Below are 19436 nucleotides of genomic sequence, written 5' to 3' on the forward strand. Positions count from 1 at the left end.
CGCCGCTTACCACATTCACAATAATCGCATATGCACCAAGATATGTGATTAGTTAAGCAAAGAACAGCTCTTGCGATAAGAGCTGTCCTTACTATGCGACTCCGGTGCAGGACGTCTGTGTCTGAGACCTGGGAGTCCCTCTGCACATGCTAATAGTGACAGCACTGGCAGCGGGGCATGCTGGGAGGTATCCGTGATGGAACCCTAACACAGCGCTATGGAGAGAAGCCCATAGGCTTCTATAGGATATCGCTAGCTTTTGCTGGTGATTCCCTATCCAGCGGTGCCGGCAGAGGGGCTTTAGTGCATATGAAAATGGGTTTTTACCACATAATGGCATACCCTCCAGCATGACCCATTCCATTAGGTACAAAATGCTCTGTTTCCTGTCAATGGCAGTTACAGAGGTGGGGCTCCAGCACAGTCCAATATTCAAAGAGGGGGGGTTGTCACATCAACTGCCAGTGAGCCCAGTACAGTAATGTTTGGGGTGGCAATAGGTGTGGCCTTGAATATTGGACTGTGCCAGGCTCGCATCTCTAACTGCCACTGCGAGCGGAAGTCCAGGAACAGAGAATTTTGTACTTAATGGAATGTTGGAGGGTCTGTAATGGGGGAAATTTACTAAGATGTGTATTCTACTTCACATGTGATGTTGCTATGGGCAACCAATCAGATCCCGTCTACTATCTTCTAGATGGTGCTAAACAAATAAGAAGTTGATTCTGATTGGTTGCCCATAGCAACATCACATGTGAAGTAGAATACACATCTTAGTAAATTTCCCCCAATTACTTAAGTGCATCCCACCCATAGACCGTTACCATATCAGTATATCCCTTAAGGAGAGAATAGAGGAAACTGTTTTAAATAAAAGGTGGCTGCTGGTTGGAATAGGTCCTCTAATTTAGCAGTTGACTTTCATTGATAGTGTTATATCTCACCTGTCCTGCACAGCTACAAATGATTGCTGTGAGTGCCAGTACTGCGCAGTACAGTGATCACCAAGTGAGAGGATTGTGGTTATGGCACTAAACACACCATTTAGTTCCTTCTCTTGCTCGGAACGTCTGCCATGCCTAATCTGTATAAGATATCCAGAGATGTTCTGGGTTCTACTGAAAATGAAAAGACATAAAGGTGGCAAATTTTTTCACTTGCTAGTCTTTCTTTTTTTTGTCTTCATTTATTTATATATTTTTTTCCCCCTGAAGTTACCATACAATACACTTAAAGGTCATACACATGGATCGATATCAGACCCATTTCTAAGCAACTGACTAGATCGCTTAGAAATGGAGCACGGATCTCTCCATGTGTATGCCCTCCCAGTGATGCCAATGCACGGCCCCGCTCGTCGCCATCGCCCTCGGGGAAAGACAGTGCTTTCACTGTTTATCCTCCTAATATCACGGAGCCTCACTGAGCACAGTTCACTAAGCACACATTGGGGGTGCACCGAACGTGTGCTGCGATGTTTGCTGAGCAATCTTGCTTATGCAAAGCACTCAGCACAGCCCCCATCGCCCCATGTGTACGGGGGATAAGTATTGTTGAATCATCTCTAAGCCAATTAAACAGAAGTAATGTTACCTTGGTTTAAAGTGATTTAACCTCATATATGACAAATTGTTGTGGTTTTAATTTGTTAATAGATATGTATTTATCTTTTTTCAGTCTAACTCCTCACCCCCAACCCAGCAGTACCTTGTTCAGCATCCCACGTTTAACAGCTCTACTGCTAAATCGAAGGACCCTCCACGCTATGAAGAAGCCATAAAGCAGGCCCGTAACATCCATCCGTCTCACACTGAGGTGAGCTCTCTGTCAGGCTTCGCACATTCAGCTACTGTATGTCACCTCCATTCTGCATTTTTTATGAAAATGAGGTTGCTATAAGCAATGAGGGTTTTTTTAAGGCTTGTAATCACTGCCATCTACTCCAGACACTATAGTAGTAACAGGACTCATTTCCAGGATAAGATTATTTTATCAGGCATCCTTGTTGAGGAAACCCAGCAGGTCTCCTATTTCATATAGTTGATCCACTAGATGGCAGTAAGTTTTAACTTCCTATGTCTGTCTAATTTTATGTCCGTCAACCCCACTTACAAATGCAGGTCCCCATGTTCAGAATAGCTTAAGCTAGTACAAAATAATGTTTAGACTATTTTCTGCACAGTATACTGTAACCAACAGTGTTGCATTCTTAAATATCCTTAATAAATATGCTTGGTATGCATGTAACTGATGATATTTGGGATAATGTAGCACATTTTATATAGCTGGCATTTCCTGAAACCAATGCTGGCCGGCAGAACAGTTTTAGCCCGAAGGCTTGATTTTTACGGGTCGTGTGATGCATTGTGTCTGTTTTGACTTTTAAGTGCACATGGGGAGTCGTTTCGGTACGATGCGCAGGCCCACGGGTTGTGAGATCAATCCTCAGATCTTTTGTGCTGCATGTAAGATCTGAAGATGCTGCTATCAACCAGTATGCGGGCAGTTGCAGATCCTACAATAGATCTTATGTGAAATTACACACAAGAAACTATTTTGCTTCTGGGAAGCTGCCGGGGGAAATCGTGATAAGACTCTGATCTGATGCTGGTTGTCCTGATGTATGGCCAGCTTAATGCTGGCCATACACTACAACGACCTGCTTTCGATTCTGATTGCCTCACTATTTCTCTTGACCACCCCGGCAGCCCTGGACTCACGATTTGGGGCATTTTTGTGCTAACGACCCATCATGTGATCCAGATGCCGTATACGACCGGTCATCTCACGGCAGGGTGGGAGTGTCCAGAAAACCGCCAGTCATACAAGCCATCGAACGACTGATCGCATGTGTATAAAACAACTCCTGATCTGCACCCAATCACGGCAGATTATACGTGCAGCACACATGATCTGAGGGACAGTACATCTAAGCGATATACCACATGATGTACACACAACCGGTCGCACGACCCATCAAAATTGTGCATTCGGACGCGATATCGCTCTAGTGTACAGCCAGCTTTAGACGTATTTGTAGCATGACGCCATTCAATAGATTCCAATATAAACTAATTTTGGGAATTCTAGAGTTCTATACAGTATGCCGATGTATTTGATATTTATGCATTGAAGTTTTAGGCTTTATTAAGAAGTCTTATTAGCTCCAGTGAATCACAGCTCAGGTATTAGAAACATCTGCCAGACAGAAGTGGAAACCAGAGAGCGACTTCACCATCGGTGCTGAATACAAAAAGGAAATTAATATCATTCCTGCTAGAAACTTGTTTTCACAGATTGCAGAAAGACAACACCCAGCCCGTACTAGCTTAGCCCTCTCGTTTAGCCATCCGCATAGAATAGAAAATGAATAGGAATATATTTAGACCCAACGGCCACATCTTTCCGAGATGCTGTAATGCAACCACATAACGGTAGAACTGGGATTTGTGTCCCATCTCTGTGTGAAATAACTCATGTTTCCTTGTTACTCAGATGTTCCATGGTTCTGTTACTGTATAAATATATCACCCACCAGTCAGGACCCACCTTATTGTATCCCACCCCCTTAGCTACTGCTTGCATCCCATAGAGACGGGCCCAGCCTGCAAGACACTGGTTTTCTCATACTATAGTGTGGCCACAGTAAATACTCAGGAGGCTGAAATAACTAATAATAAACGGTTTTTATAATGTGAAATTACACTGCAAATTCACCAAAATAAACACACACTTATGGAATTTATTTATACCCCTGTGCAGGTAACAAATGCTCACAGCCAGCAGATGGATGACCTGTTCGATATTCTTATTAAAAGTGGAGGTAAGATCTATCCCGCATGCTTAGCCTTATATGCGTGCACTTCTGGGTGTTTGTTACATCGGTGCTTGTTTCCTGTATACCACCGCCCTCTCCTTCTGTTTTCCTTCCTGCGCTCCCATTCCCTCTGTTCGTATGTGTATTTTATGAAAAAAGCAACAAAAAACAACAAAAACATTGCTGTTAAATAAAAATGTGCCATTACATTATGAGATAAATAAAATAATCTTATTTTGTTGATTTGCAGTAACCCTTTAATAACTATTTATTTTATCCATTTAACTTGGAGGCTGATATAAGCGGTTTGGGCTGTACTTATTAGGATGCCTCTCTTACACATAGTAAGGTGTGCTACAGTATTTTCACCCGTCCTGTGTTCTGTCTTCCTAGAGGTCCTTGAATATCTATTTTCTGTTTATTACACATTCTCTTTTTTTATACCCAAATATTAATTTGAAGGTGGTACATCCAGTTACCCCTGGTAAACATTGGGAGTGAAACACATCATTTTTTTTACAATTTTTCCCAATGTTTTTCTGATGTTTTGATGCGATAAAACAGGTTCTGCAAAACCTGTGTGTTTTCGCCCGCTTTTATAAGGGGGATTTTTCTTCACATCCTGGTGAACAAAATCCCCGATAAGGCACAGCACACTGGGGTATATGTCATTGGGTCAACTCAATTAAGGTCGACATACATTGAGTCGACCACTGAACACCTGAAATAGTTGAACATGGCTAAGGTCACAGGGCTGGAAAGTCGACACAAGCATTAGGCCGGCAATGGGAAGTTTAACAGCCAAAAGGTCAACATGAGTTTTTCATGTTTTTTTTGTCAAGAATGTCAACACTGACACTGAGTTAGTGTACCGCTTCCTCACTACACTCACCATGTTTGGGCACGGTGCCTCACTGCGCTTGGCACACTAATATATTCTCCCACTATGCTGTAGTGGATGGTAGAGTATGAACTACGTCCTGTCGGCACATATCTCAAAAAGAAAAAACAAGACGACCTCATGTCGACCTTTTGACTGTTGACCTTCCCATTGTTGACCTTCCCATTGTTGACCTAATGCTTGTGTCAAACTTCCAACCCTGTCGACCTTAGCCATGTTGACCTATTTCAGATGTTGACGTAAGCCCTGTCGACCTTAATTGAGTCGACCTAGTGACCGTATCCCGCACACAGAGGGTTATCGGCTCTAATTAGGCTCACTATTGCCCGAGATCAGTGTTTGCGGGTGATAGCATATTCCCCTACATGTCAACATTAACGTCACTTTGGTATACAAGAATACATTGAGCAGCATGTTTGCATGTGTTAGGTATACTGTACAAATATGACATTTGAAGATATGATAACAATATGCTGTAACCAAAAGTATGGTAGAGCCAGTGGTGTATTTATAATGAGTGGTGGGTGTGCAGTCCAGGGGGACCCACACCGCACAACCTGCACCCATTTTTTATACACTTACCTTTCTGGAAGAGTTGGCAGCGGCATCTAGGCAAACTCACTTGGAAAATGGTGCAGCCATTTTCGCAGCATTTTGTGCATGCACAGTAAGAAAATGGCTGCCACACCATTTTCCCAGAGTTCTCTGGCACATTGCCAGAGTCTACCAGCGCTCAGTACTTGCGCTACATTTCCAGCTAGAGAAAAGGGTCTCCCTCCTCCCTTTAATATGCCCCCGGGCACAGCATTCTAACAACAGAAGAGATGCACATGCATTTACATTGTTAGATTTGGATAGCGATCAATTTACAAATATAAAGAATAAAATTGTGCTTTAATTAGTGCACCATTTGTCCACTCCAATGAGGTTCCCGGTGGTTGCAACTGTTTATCAGTATATTCACATCTTACCACTTGGCCTACTTGAAATGGTGTGTAAATCAGTCAAAACACTAGACGTAAGTACTCAATCAGTCTAGTTCTTAAGGGAGATGTATTAAGCAGTGAAAACAGTGAAGTTGCCCATAACAACCAATCTGCTTTGAGGTAACTTTAGCAAGTGCATTCTGTAAAGTAAGGAACGAATAAACAGCATTAAAAACTATACCAAGTAAATCAATATAAAAGATTATTTTTAATAAATGGCAGTGAAGGTTGGACATGTAGTCAGTGTTTATTAAAATAATCTTTTAAATTGATTCAATTGGTATAGTTTTGAGCGCTGTTTATTTGTTCCTCTTTCCTTTGTGTCCCTATAGGGAACTGACGACCCCCCCCCATATAACAGCTGCTCTAAGCAAGCAACCCCTGAGTATTAACGCTCTTCTTTTTAACTACACGTTAACAATATTCATTCTGTAAAATAAGTAAGTCGCTGGTTTGTTGCTGTGGCCAACTTCTCCACCTGTCCATTCTACTGTTAGATACATCTGACCCTTATTCCGAGCAACACCAAACCAGTGGTCTCTTGATCCCTTCAACCACTTGTCGTCCAAACATCTACAGCAGTAATGCACTCTTGGTTCTCTAGAGCTGACTGTTGAATGAACTGCAAACTTTGCTTCTATTTCCATTTTTATTAACTGAAAACACATATTCACAGCGTCTAGTTTTATCTTGAGGTATCGCACCGCTCTATCTTCCCAGCATAACATTTTGATTTTCCAGCTGAGAAATGTCAGATCTTTTGAAAGATATGTCATGAATGCTCCCGCAAAGTAAGATCAGTTAAAAAGTCTGATGAAATTGCTGACAAAACACTTTTCTGCAATAAGGAAATGAATTTCTCACTTTCCACTATAGTGAAAACACATCCAGGAGCCGGAAACTCAACATTTTGCTACCTAACAGTCATTCTCATTGGGCAGCACTGCTGATAGGAGAATGACCGACTTGTGCTAATACAGGCATTTGGCTGCTGATTTGGAGACTGGAGCCAAACTTGAATAAGTAACAAACTGAAGTAAAATGAAACCATGACTTAAATATACAATGCAGCCACCTTTTGCATAAAGGACTATTCACATCAGTTCTGTTAACCTTCATTTTTGAAGTTGGGAAATGTTTTGCTTAGGCATCTATGAAGTTTCTCTCTATTTTCATAATTAATGTAAAATTCTCCATCCAATACAAAAGTCTAGTGTACTCATTATTTGTACATATTATACTCAGCCTTATTGTGGGCTGAGTTATATGCAGATTAACTCAGTCAGTTTGTCAATAGGTTTTAGTAAATGAGTAGGCTGCATTCTCCTCCGTGATGGGTAAGCCCTCATACCATCATCCTCCGCTGTATAGCTAGTTACTTAGTACACATAGAGGATGAATACTGGTTCTTTCCACAAACAGCCCCAGGACATTAAGGTTCATACATAGAAATGTGTAAAGGTCTTCACTGAATAGTGAAGAATGTCACAGTGGGAACAAGGAGGGGGATGGGCCGGGAGGCAGACAGTGGACCGTAAAAAAAGGGACAGGCCTGCAAACCACACATGCAGGTCACGTGCTCACTAGATAGCCCATGGCGACACCATTAGCTGTTTTAAATTACTGCCGGTAATTGAATACCGCCATTTGTCTGGAATGAATGAAAACTTGGACTTAGCCATAGAATGTCATCAATAGTTTGTTCACTAAAGATAAATAAGGACATAGCTACAGATGGCGTGCCTGTCAGCAAGCCTGAGGAATCGCCAGATCTCCTGAGCTGGCGCAGGCTGGAAGACAGGAGATAAGCAGGACGAGTGGGGGCCGCGGGGAGCGACGGGGGAGCTGCGGAGGGTTGTGTCAGGCTTCGACAGAACAGAGCATGCGAGCCCCCTTCTGTCGGAAGATGCACAGCGGCAATTGGCGACACTATCGCCAGGAGCAGCTCCATTGAGAGCGGCTCCATTTTTATGTGGAGTGTTATTGGACTGCACACCCTAATTCTAAATGAATTAAATATTATATATATATCTTAAATATAACTTTTTTTTTTTAAATGTTACCCATATCTTAAATGTGGCGATATGCACTTTGACTACACTGCCATTTAAAAATGGTGAGCTTCATTGGTTTGCTGGTTCTGTTTATTAAATGTATTTTGGTTAGAATTAGGGTGTGCAGTCCAAGACTCCTCCATACATACATGTCCTTATTCATCTTTGCTGCAGTCAAACCAGCTCTTCTAGTATTGGGCTTCTTTGTTGCTGAAAATGCGTATTTGTTGCTAAGTAATGTGACTGGGATGCATGAGGGGGCTGTGCTGATGAATCCGAAATGTCTGTGTGTGACTGAGTCTCTCAATCTGTGTATATATATAGTGCTGCTATATACAGACTCCATCACACACAGTTTCTTCATGTGTCCTAGTCACATTGCATTGCAACCTGAAAAGTTCTTGGCAAAAAAAGACTTCCGATGTTAGCAGAGTTGCACCTCAACTTAAAGCTCACTCATGCCAGGCTCATGGTGTATTGAGGTTAGATTTTTGGGGACACATCTGTATATTCTATATTGTGTATACAGTATGTGTACACTTGAAGGCAGAGACTCCTGCAGCTTGGGTTAGCACCAATCCCACCAGCCTGAGTAGCATTGATATCTGGTATTTACAGACTGCATATTGGAAAAGGATGGATTATAAACCCTGAATAAATTTATACAATTTGTCAGTTTTAGGCATGGATTTGTGGTGCCCCTCTGGTTGTTGTGGCCTGGTTGCTTTGGCATATCACTGAATCTAGTACATTTTTAGCACCTCCTCCTCCTTTTTTTTTTTTTAATCAATGTAACACTTTTTAGCACTCTTATTATTACCTCTCCCCCTATGTAATCAACATATACTGTAGCTACTGCATGTTACTAATTGAGGGGTAGATGTATGAAGCAATGATAAGAGAGGAGAAGTGGCATTTGGCAACCAATCTGCTGCTCTGTATAATTTTATATTATGCAAAATACAGATGTTACATCAGTACTGATTGATTGACATGGGCCACTTCTCCTCCCTTATCACTATTTCATACATCAACCCCTGAATCACTTAAGGCCCCCATACACTAGTGCGACTTATCAGAGCCATGAAGTTGGATGCAATTTCCCTTGAACTACTCGGCAGATTTCCGGGCGGTAGGATCATATACAGTATGCTACACAGTATGTGGTTCTTTAGCATTCAATGTATCATATGGGATCCCAGTCACGGCTGCAGGATCTGATAAGTCTTTGTGGCAGCCATGGCGATCTCCAGCTCTGATATGATGCACATCGGATCAGAATTGGAGATAAAACCCATACAATGTGACACTTTTCAAATTATTTCTCAGCGCAATGCATCAGAATCGGGTGAAAAGAGCAAAATCGCACGTGTATAGGCACCTTTACACTCAAACCTATCACTAGGCGATGTTTTAAGGTTGGTTGGCTTGTGATGACCTGTGCCCTAGATTTGAACCTTAATGTTAGGAAACCTCCAGATGAGGTTACCTGGACACGGTTGGTTAGCCCAAAATGATACTAACCACCTCACATTTACTTTGTTCTATTGCAGATTTTAGTATATCTAGAGATTATTCTAGATATTCTGAGTTGCAGTGTTTAGTATTTCAAGTGTGCTCCTGCATTTATTCTTTTGTTTCTGAAGGGTTCCGTATTGGTACATGCAGCCATTTTTCCTGGCGTCCCGACTGCAAGAATAGGGGTCATCTTATAGGTGGTTGTGTAGCTTAAATGTCTTGGAAGAAATATTACAGACCTTTTCAGCATTTAATGGGTGCATGTGGCTGGTGACATCATATCCTTTTTTATATTTAGCACCTAAGGGAGACCGAGCAAGACCCGCAGCTTGAGAATCCATTACAATACTCTGCAGGGAAAGCGTAGGCTGATTATTTTCATGGCAAGCGGTCAATTTCCAGCTCTGTTTCATCTTGCTGTCCAGGAATACTGATGTTAATGAGAGTGCTGAGATTTAAACATTTGATAGCTCGCTGTGTGTTTGGATTTCAACCACATCCTTAGCACGGTACAAACCTTTTCAGGGAAAGTCTATGGATTTTTTTTTTATTATTCAAATCCTATAGATGATAAATACCTTAGATCTGAGTGTTCTTAAACAATGAAACATTGTTGCCTAATTAATAACTGTACATTAAAATTGATTTCATGTTATACATATCACTTGTCTTAAAGTAGATCTGTCTCCACACTGAGAATGGCTTGAGCCAGGATCAAGTTTTGGGGCTTGTTAAATAACCGTATTCAAAAAGCTCTAACTACTGTAGACTTAGGGGGGTAGGCAATTGGGGATCACGGCTGTCGATTCCCGCCGACAGCCATGATCCTGGCCCGTTTGCGGTCAGATCGACCGCAAAACGACAGACGGTATTCTATGTCCCGCCTGCCCATGGGCGCAAAGAGGGCGTGCCCATGAAAACGGCCGTGTATTGTCGATCTGCGACCCGGATAACGACAATCCACGGCGGTTATCGGCAGAACGGGCCCGACAGCTTCTGAAGTCAGGCCCGTTCTGCCGTGACCCCGCATCAATGCTGTCGTTAATGACCGCATTGAATAGGGAGCCGCCGCTATTGTCCACGTCGGAAATAGCGGCAGCACATTGCATACCCCCCTTAAGCTGGCCATACATCAGATCGATTACAGGCCGGAACATACGATTTTGAAAGGTCGTGCGATGCATTTGTGGGTAAAAACCCATGCGATCTGCATCAATCCCGATGCAATTTTGACTATAAAGTCAAAATCTCAAGCACATTGTACAAGTGTGAACACACCATAAAGCTTTTAATATTAATTGTATTATTATTAATAATAATAGTTTGCCATTTCATTTCTCGGGCCGCTGCAGCCCCTCAGATGCGATGCCAATATCCTGCAGTGCAGGATTTTTGTCAGATGTACGAAGTAAGCAAAAAATATAATTGAGAGGCAAGAGTCAAGCAGGCCAAATAAGGGGGTTACAGTAATCCAGTGAAAAAAACAATGCATAATCCGAAACAAATTCATAACTAGCCCATGCTTTTTAGCTTAGGCTATTTTTAAGAAAAAAACTGGATTTTTCTGCCTACAGTATTTTCACAAAACTTGTACTAGGCTGAACCAGTTAGTGGGCTGGCGCTATAGTGGGGTGTTGCGGAGACTACGGAACACCTCCCAACTCCAGACTGGTCAGCCTGGGGCTAAAATTGGCTTGGTCTTTAATGACCCCAAACTGTCAAGTTATATGTAGTTATTATGTGCATTGATTCTGTATATGTCAATGTGGATGTGATTATTACCAAATATACTCAAGATTCCCTTTATTGCACACATACTAGTTGAATGTGAATTACTACTGCATCTACAGGGTACATCAGAAAAATGGCTACCACTAACACTTGTCAGACACCCAATGCCTTTAAGGAAAGAACATTAAAATCCCAGGATCATTTTCCAGATGTATACTTTTATCCAAATCCAGTTTTGAATAGAATATCCTTCTTCACAATAAAAGCATTTTCAGAGTCTGATACTAACCGGTGCTTGTACTCCCCATGGTGATAAATTACTGACAGCCTGCCTTCAATGCTAATAGATTTTCCAAACTGGAGGATTCGTTTTTTTTGCTATGCCATGGGAAACATACAACAATGGTATTGTTATCACACATATTTCTGAACAAAGCCTTAAAGTGGAACCTAATCCTCTGGAAATGTGGAACATAGTAAATCAACACTGAAGATTCACTTGACAATAAAGTATAGCCACAGTTTTAAGCAGCATTAAAGGCTGTCGTTATGGGAGGCAAGGAGATTCATAAATGGCAGAATTTGTGTAGAGATAAGACAGACCTTTCCTGACAACTCAACATATCTATTATGGAACAGTATGTTTGAGGGGTAGGGTTTGTAACAACTTTTGACTGGTGGGATTAAAGTTAGCTATTTTTTAAAATGAAGCTTGACTGGGTGATAATTGATAAGCGATCTGGGACGGGATATACCAACCACTTGCGGTACATCTCCCCACCCATAACGCTGATACTTATCGCTTATCTACCAACATATGCGATTAGTAACACACCAGGCATCTCTTCAAAAAAGAGCTGTCCTTTTCTATATGCTCCAGTACCTGGACTTCCAGTTCTGTGACCGCGGGGCATGCCAAGATTAATCTGTGTTGGATTTCTCACACAGCAATGCGGAAAGAAACTTTTATGGGGTATGGGATGTTACCCCCCTGCATTGGAGTGAACACAGTGGTACTCCAACTTATATAGGCAACAGAGAGGAGATGGGCCTGAAAAAACTTCATGCTTGAATAATGGTGATAGACGCAGATTTCAAATATTATGTTTGCCATAAGCATTGGAACCAGGGATCAACTGTTTTGTGAGTATGCAAAATCAAGAGGATAGGTACTGCAGTTCACATGGCAGTTCTTCCAATCGGCGTGTATTAGCTTGACCTGGGTTGAAAAACCCAGGTCACACCTTTTCAAACAGAAAGAAATCCAGCATGGACTTGGGTATAGCCCTGGTAGTGACCAGGGTCGAAGACCTGTTAATTGGACCCAGGTGGATGCTTACATGGGTCAACCTGGGTAGCCCAGCCAATTCTTGTGTCCTTTGTGTAAAAGGGTATTAGTTAGAAACTGTATGTAATGAATAAATCTGATGATCTTGCTTTCTACTGGGAATGGTGACTTCCTGGTACAGTTTTGATTTATTAACATTGTACAAAGAGACAGCACTGTACTCACAAGAGTGGTCTGCCTTGTTAACACTTGTAGAACGTTCTACAAGTATTCTACACTTTATAGTCTTCATTTGAATGATGTCAATATTGTATATTGAACACTAGAAATATTTCTGTATTTATAGAGGCCACCAGAATGATCTCTGTAATTAAAAGCATTTACTACAAGGCACTATATATCACTAGGATAGTTTTGGAGTGCTACTGTCTATGTAACAATTACCAACTCCATTAGATATTCATTATTCATATTGTACATTTTAATTTTCAGCACGAAACAAGATACCATACGTAATTTGAGGTCTTATTTGTTAAATAAATAAATTACATAAAGAACTTTTTAAGCCAGTGTTCCCATGATTTGAATTTGTGTTCCAGGTTTTGTGCTCTTAACATTATTTGCAAACAAGATAGTATGTGATCTTTTGTTATCCTTTATTTTACAATATTTCCTGATTTTTTTTTTTTTTTTTATTTGTTTTGTAACATATTTTTAATTGCTTTGCTTTTAACTGTGTGTATTTTATTTTTCCAGAGATTTCCCCTCTTATAAAAGAGCCTTCTCCTATATCAAAGATGCGTCCAGTTACTGCCAGTGTCACCACCATGCCAGTGAACACAGTGGTATCAAGGCCACCCCCACAGATTCATGTAGCACCTCCGCTGTCTTTGGAACCAACAAATAGTCTATCTCTTAGCTTAGAAAGCCACCTGGAGGCATTTTTAGAAGGAACCCTACCACAGGGAACTAGCATTCCTCATCTGGAAAGGCATTGTGATGGCCAAGATGCATTTTCTCTGATAGATGATCTGAACAATGATCTTCTCCAGCATCACAGTATACTGGACCATGATTCCACCCCAATGGAGACAACAGACACAGCATTCACTGCAAACAGTTGTTTATCTCTAGACCTTCAAGACACAAACCTGGATAACATGGAGTGGCTGGACATTACAATGCCGAGTTCTGCTTCTTCTCTTACTCCTTTAAGCTCTACTTTACCAAGCATGTTCTCCACTGACTTTTTGGACTCTAATGACTTGCAATGGGACTGATCGATCACCATAGATCTCTTAGTGGGATTTCAATTTGAAAGCCTAGGCTGGAAGTATGGTTGTAATTTTAGCAATTACACTAAAGAGCAGAGTACAAAAAGATCTGGAGCCTTTAACTGCACTGGATTCCCAAGTGTGTCACTAATGGGCCACTAGGAAGAGACACTACACTGTACAGCAAACAAATAAACCTACGAGGTTACCAGTAATGGTAGGTTACCAATGCAGCTTAGATCTTGAAGCATTTGAGTATTGAAAGGTGTGTGATGGAATGCTCAGTGGGGTGTTTGTACAGAAATATAAATTAGATTCAATGTTTTTTATGTGCTTTTTTGTTGTTCTTGTTCTTATTTCCTTTTTTGTCTCTTTACTATTAAAAACTGCACTTGACTGTTCCTGTGAACAGGCTGAGCCTAAATGATTACATGGCAAAGCACTGACTGGTTCAGGGTTCATACAATTTTTCACAAGCATATACAGACCAGAGATCTATACCTGGTACCATTATAAAATGATGATCTTCGTATAATTCATATATCCAACTTAGTCTGTTTAACTTGTAAAGGTGATAATATAGCATTGCAGAACTGTACTTTTGTGGTTGGAATACTTGGGGCTAATGAGTAATGCCTGAATTTTATGAAGTTTTTTCTTTTTTTATGAACCTTTACATGTTTTGTTGCTTTGCTTTATTTTGTATTGCCTTATTTTTTTTCTTTTGTATTGGAACAAAGGGATACTTTTTAATGCCTCTTTTCCAAAATATGCTGTAAAATACTGTACAAAAATGTATTAAACAATTGTTAAGAAGAGATTATCAGTTACAAACGAGCGCACAATCCTTGCTTATTTTCTCCAAATGAAAACCACCAAATCACAGATGATAGACTGTACAATGATTTTATTCTGGCAGGATATATGAACAGGAATTACAAGCTAGAACAGTCTGTATCTAAAATAAAAATGTATATAAAATATTTTTCAGAAAGATTATAAAAAGCCGCATACCTATAGTTAAGAGATCAAGTATATGAATAGAGGAATGAAATGTAAATACATATATAGCACTCTTTTTTTTTTTTTTGAACTAAGAATTTCTGCATGTACCAGGAGGGCAAAATTGTATACAAAGGCAAATATGCATACATAGGTTTTGAAGAGTATCCTTTCTTTATTGTTCAGTAATGGGAAACCTTGAATCCGCCAAAATCCCCCCCCCCCCCCCCCCCCCCCCCCAAAAAAAAAGAAAATATAATAGAAATGTATATGGCTTGCACATAATTGCAGACTAGATTTTGTATGTTCTTTGAGTATACAGGTTCTCAAACTCTGTCCTTAGGGCCCCACACATATGTTTTACAGGACTCCTCATAGAATCACAAGTGAAATAATTAGCTCCACCTGTGGATCTTTCAAAATGTGTCATTGAGTAATGAATGCACCTGTGCCTCTGCCAGGTGACCTGGAAAATGTGAACTGTGCGGGGTCCTGAGGACTGAGTTTAAGAACCCCTGTTATAGGGAAACGGTAATCTGTCATATGAGGTGTGCAATATTGGAAAACATTTTTTAGCTTTAGCAATCCTACCAATTTAAAAAAATTATTAAAAATATTGTATAAAATCACCTTCATGTTATTGAAGGAATTAGCAGAAGTAATTTACCACAGCTATTTGATCCCCAAAAGCTAGAAGTAAAAGAGATTATTTTTCACTTGACAAGAGTCAGGCAAAACAAAATCCACAAAAAGTGCAGTTTTTTCACAGCTGTGATTGCAAAAATACATGTATACAGGAACTCAACTTGGATCCTATGGGTTTTGGCCCCCAAACTTTTTTTTTTTCAATGCAAGAATTTGCCTTTTATTTGAATTGTTTGAAAAAATTAGCCCCTTTTATTTGCCTGAAAAAATGGGTTCAATTGAATTCCACCCTAAGTGAAGTATAAATGCTTTCTGTGATTAGACTGGGGTCTCATCCCCAAGATCTCTCAAGATAATATGCAAATATTACATAATACAGAAAAATGTGATATCCAAAATACTTCAGGGCCCAAGCACTTTTGGTTATGGTAGAACTAACCTGTGTCAGTACTGCTATCCACAATACCTGACTTTCTGCAGCCTGTATTTCTGACTTTCGAATGAGACCTCCACAGTTTTGTTTGAAATTGTTCCATCTGGTAGGCATCTGCATAACCTATCGCTATCGGACGTTATGCAGGACCAACCTTATGTGTGTGAACAATGTTGTTCATACACATATTGCAGAACACACAAACCGATGGTCCAGGCTATATATTGTTCTTCGGCTGTATGAACAATATATCGGCAACTGGTATCCAGCCTGGGATCAGTAAAGTCCTTACTTACCAAATATTCAAAGGATAAAACCACTTACTTTCCAACATCATGAATCCAAAAAATGTTAACCGTTTCATGGAGTGGTTTGAACATGGACACAACTGGAAGTGATATAGTAATCTATAGAACTGTCAGGTGCTAGACTGAAAATAGTTCTGCTAGAACCATTTTGTAATGGTCTCTTTCAAAGACGATCAATTCTTTCTTGGCGTTTACTTTCTTCATTTGGCTCATTACAGACACTTGGGAGATTTCTTTATACATGTCATCTTCCCTCTGAATCAACTAAAATGAAATTCCTTTGTATACAGGTATTTTAGGTGTTTGACACAGTGGATAACATTTCTTTTGCTTTTTTTCTGTAAGATTTATAGTATTTGGCACTAATGGTTTAATCGTTTTAAGCCTTGTGAAATTTCTTAAATATTCTTTTTTTAACAAAAATATAGAAATCTCATAAAAAAATTGAGTCCCAATAAATAAGTTAAAACACGAATGACATGCATTAGCTTTAGTATATTTAGATGTTTCCTTGATAATTTCTTAATTAAAGTCTTGTGCTCTGTATAAAGCAAAAAATTCAAAATATTTATTTCGGTACATGATTGGACGCAATGTACGGAACTGTTTAGTTCCAGTTTTATTCACACTCGTATCTGAATACAAGGTAGTTTGTAGTCATGGAGGATAAACATTTTCCACCTTAAGCCGATATTTTCTATTATTTTATATTAGAGGGAAACTATTTAAGATTGCAACATGTCACAAACCTTCATTATTAAATCAGCTTGGAATTGTTACCGGTTGTTGCATGACTGCAGAGCTCTCCAGTAAAACAGTGGCTTATTGAAACTGAAGGTGAATTAATAAAAAGCCTTTGATTTTGGCTCTGAATAATATGGGAACACCTCTACGTTGACCGGTTTTCCCCATTTTAGTTCATCTAAGTGTCAAACTTACACAGCTGTGTGTTTATGCTTCTCAGGAACAAAGCTACTGTAGTACTATCTTCTGCCCTCCCCAATCTTCCTATTGTACCATATTTGCCTACTTTTCGGACCAGGAATAGAAGTTCACGGGGTGAATTTCACAATGCAAGTCACATCTTCAAGGCCATTCTTCAAAATGATTCAGATCTTTAGACTGAAGGTGTGCCTATCCTTTTGGAAGTCCAGGAGACTTCTAAAATATAAAACCATAAAGGCAAGTATGTATTGAAGAGCCAGAATGTGCATGCGCCTGTAAACACATCATAAACGCACCAACTTTGGTTGTAGATCCAATGCAAGCATAGTTATGTTGATGTCACAAAGTTAGTAGTATGTATTCTTGGGCACTTTTACATTTGTATTCTTGAGCACCTGCCCTCCTCATTTAGGAATACCCATTATATTTTTATATGGTGTGCCTAGTACATTGTACATGCTTTTAAGCGGTAGCTAAGCTTTGATGTAATTCAATGAAAAGGGACCTTTAATTGTAAAGCGCAATGGTATATGCCGGGGCTATATAAGTAGATGTTAATAATGTTCTGGAAGGTTACAGTGCTCTCCTATTCAGCTGTTTGCTATCCTTAATTTGCTTTTATTGTTTTACAAAATCGTTTTGGCCCTTTTATCTGAAGTACATCGTTTTACTGTTGAAAAGCAAGCTTGCTCCTACTACCTTCAGCGTTAAATAAAGTTGTGATGTTGTTATTATGCATTGCTTATTACACCACCATTATGTTGAATAGAAGGTGCACATTTGTTATGGTGTTTCTCACCGGTCACACTTAGACATATCAGCTTTTTGGTAGTACTTCAAGTAAATTAACAAAATGATTGTGCGCGCCAAAGTGTGTCTTCAGCAGCGTGAAATCGCTCCTTTCCCTAATTGCTCTTTTAAAAAGTCTTCTCTGTTACAGACACTATTTTGCATAATGCTTTCTTCAAGGTTAGATATCCTTCCTTTATTCTTTGTGAATTTGAATTTAGCCTTCTTTCGGTTGTCTAAAGGTGTTTCTAGGATGACTGTAATCTCCAGAGACCCAAAGGGAAACCTGAGAACTTTATATGTCCAGCGGAAGTGGTGGCAGGTGAAAAGGAGGGAGAAAGGGAAGGTTTCCTTTTAATCCCTTCAAAATGTTTTAGAAACAACACAGAAAATATTTGAAACCCAATTAGTTTAGCTAGTATACCCACTAAAATACATGCAGTGCTAGATATATTGCCAAAGGGAGTCACTTTGTAGGTCTATTATATATTACATGTTTATGTGAGACATTTTATGCAGACATTTGAATACTTTCTAGAGAACAGTTTCCAGATGTGCAGATCCGGATTGATACGGATGGGATCTTATTGGCTATCTGGCTGCCACATGTTTTGGAGCCAAAACATGTGACAGCTGAAAGCCAATAAGATCCTGTTATGAGATCTGGGTAAATCCGGATCTGCACATCTATAAAACTAAAACAACTGTCTGTAATGTTTCTTGCAGAAGAGATATTGGGGCATAGGCATCAATTCTTGGAGAGAGATAGTGTTTGAAAAATTACAGAACCTAATTGGTAGTTTCTCATCTCTCCACTTTATCTCACTTGAGGTGTTGATGCATATGCCTCATTGTGAGATTATAGATTATTTTTATTTTGCTGGACATGATCGTACTGTACCGCAGAGTCCTCACTGCTTTTATGGACTGCAGAATTGTGTACAATTTAAGAAGTCGAGTGCAAACAGGACAACAACTGTGTGACTTTGTTCAGGGCCCATTCATGTATTGCCTTTCTATGAGAAGATTTGATGCCTTCATATTTGCAGATTGCACCCCCTGCAATCATTACCATATCATAATGTTTGAATGCCAGATATTTTGCACATTGTATATATGTAATGCATACTGTATTTTTATATGTGTAGCACATTTATCATTGGATATTTTGTACATAGTGGCAATGTTGTAGCTACTAATAAATTGTTGAATAGGAGCATCATTTTTTGCATTTTTTTTTGTGTTCCAAAATAAAAAATAAATTACTTTTGAGCTGGCGTTTGATTTTTCCCCCCCCTATTTTTAAGGTTCAAATTAATTTGTTGGAAAACTCCAGTGTTCAATTGTGTGTTGAAAACAGAGCAGGATTCCCTAAAAGCTAAAACTCTATAGAGCTGGATAAAGACTAGATCCCAAAGTAACGGGTTCGGTTCCTTCTTATTCTTATCGCTACACACTGGGTAGAAAATGAGCAATGAGTAGTTCCAGTGTTGCCAGTAAAGGTGCGTACACACGGGGGGGAGATATATTGCTAGCAATATATAATATATCAGAGATGGTCGCTGATGAAAAGGAACCTCTGCTGGGGGAGCCGCAGAGGTAATTAGCTGGTCGCAGGAAACGGGAGCGCGCACCCGGCGAATTATCACTGGTGCGCACTCCAATCACTGGCAATATGGTCGCCTGCGACCATATTCCCAGTGATTATAGACCCTATTGCCCCCGTGTGTACACAGCATAAGAGA

At 40.0% G+C, this 19436-nt stretch overlaps 1 protein-coding gene across 4 annotated transcripts in view; it reads left to right on the forward strand.

Moving 5' to 3' along the window:
* The window catches only part of MRTFB (myocardin related transcription factor B), a 376317-nt gene extending 357354 nt beyond the window's left edge, over window positions 1-18963 (forward strand). For all 4 annotated transcript variants that reach the window (XM_083153324.1, XM_083153322.1, XM_083153326.1 and 1 more), the window contains 3 exons: window positions 1678-1815; window positions 3763-3823; window positions 13052-18963. In XM_083153324.1, coding sequence (XP_083009450.1) covers window positions 1678-1815; window positions 3763-3823; window positions 13052-13575 — 723 coding nt within the window. In that variant the 3' untranslated portion in view covers window positions 13576-18963. The remainder of the gene's footprint in view (window positions 1-1677; window positions 1816-3762; window positions 3824-13051) is intronic.
* Window positions 18964-19436: the final 473 nt, after the last annotated feature.

This window comes from Crinia signifera, chromosome 7 (genome assembly GCF_055691185.1).
Source record: "Crinia signifera chromosome 7, ASM5569118v1, whole genome shotgun sequence".
NCBI lineage: Eukaryota > Metazoa > Chordata > Amphibia > Anura > Myobatrachidae > Crinia > Crinia signifera.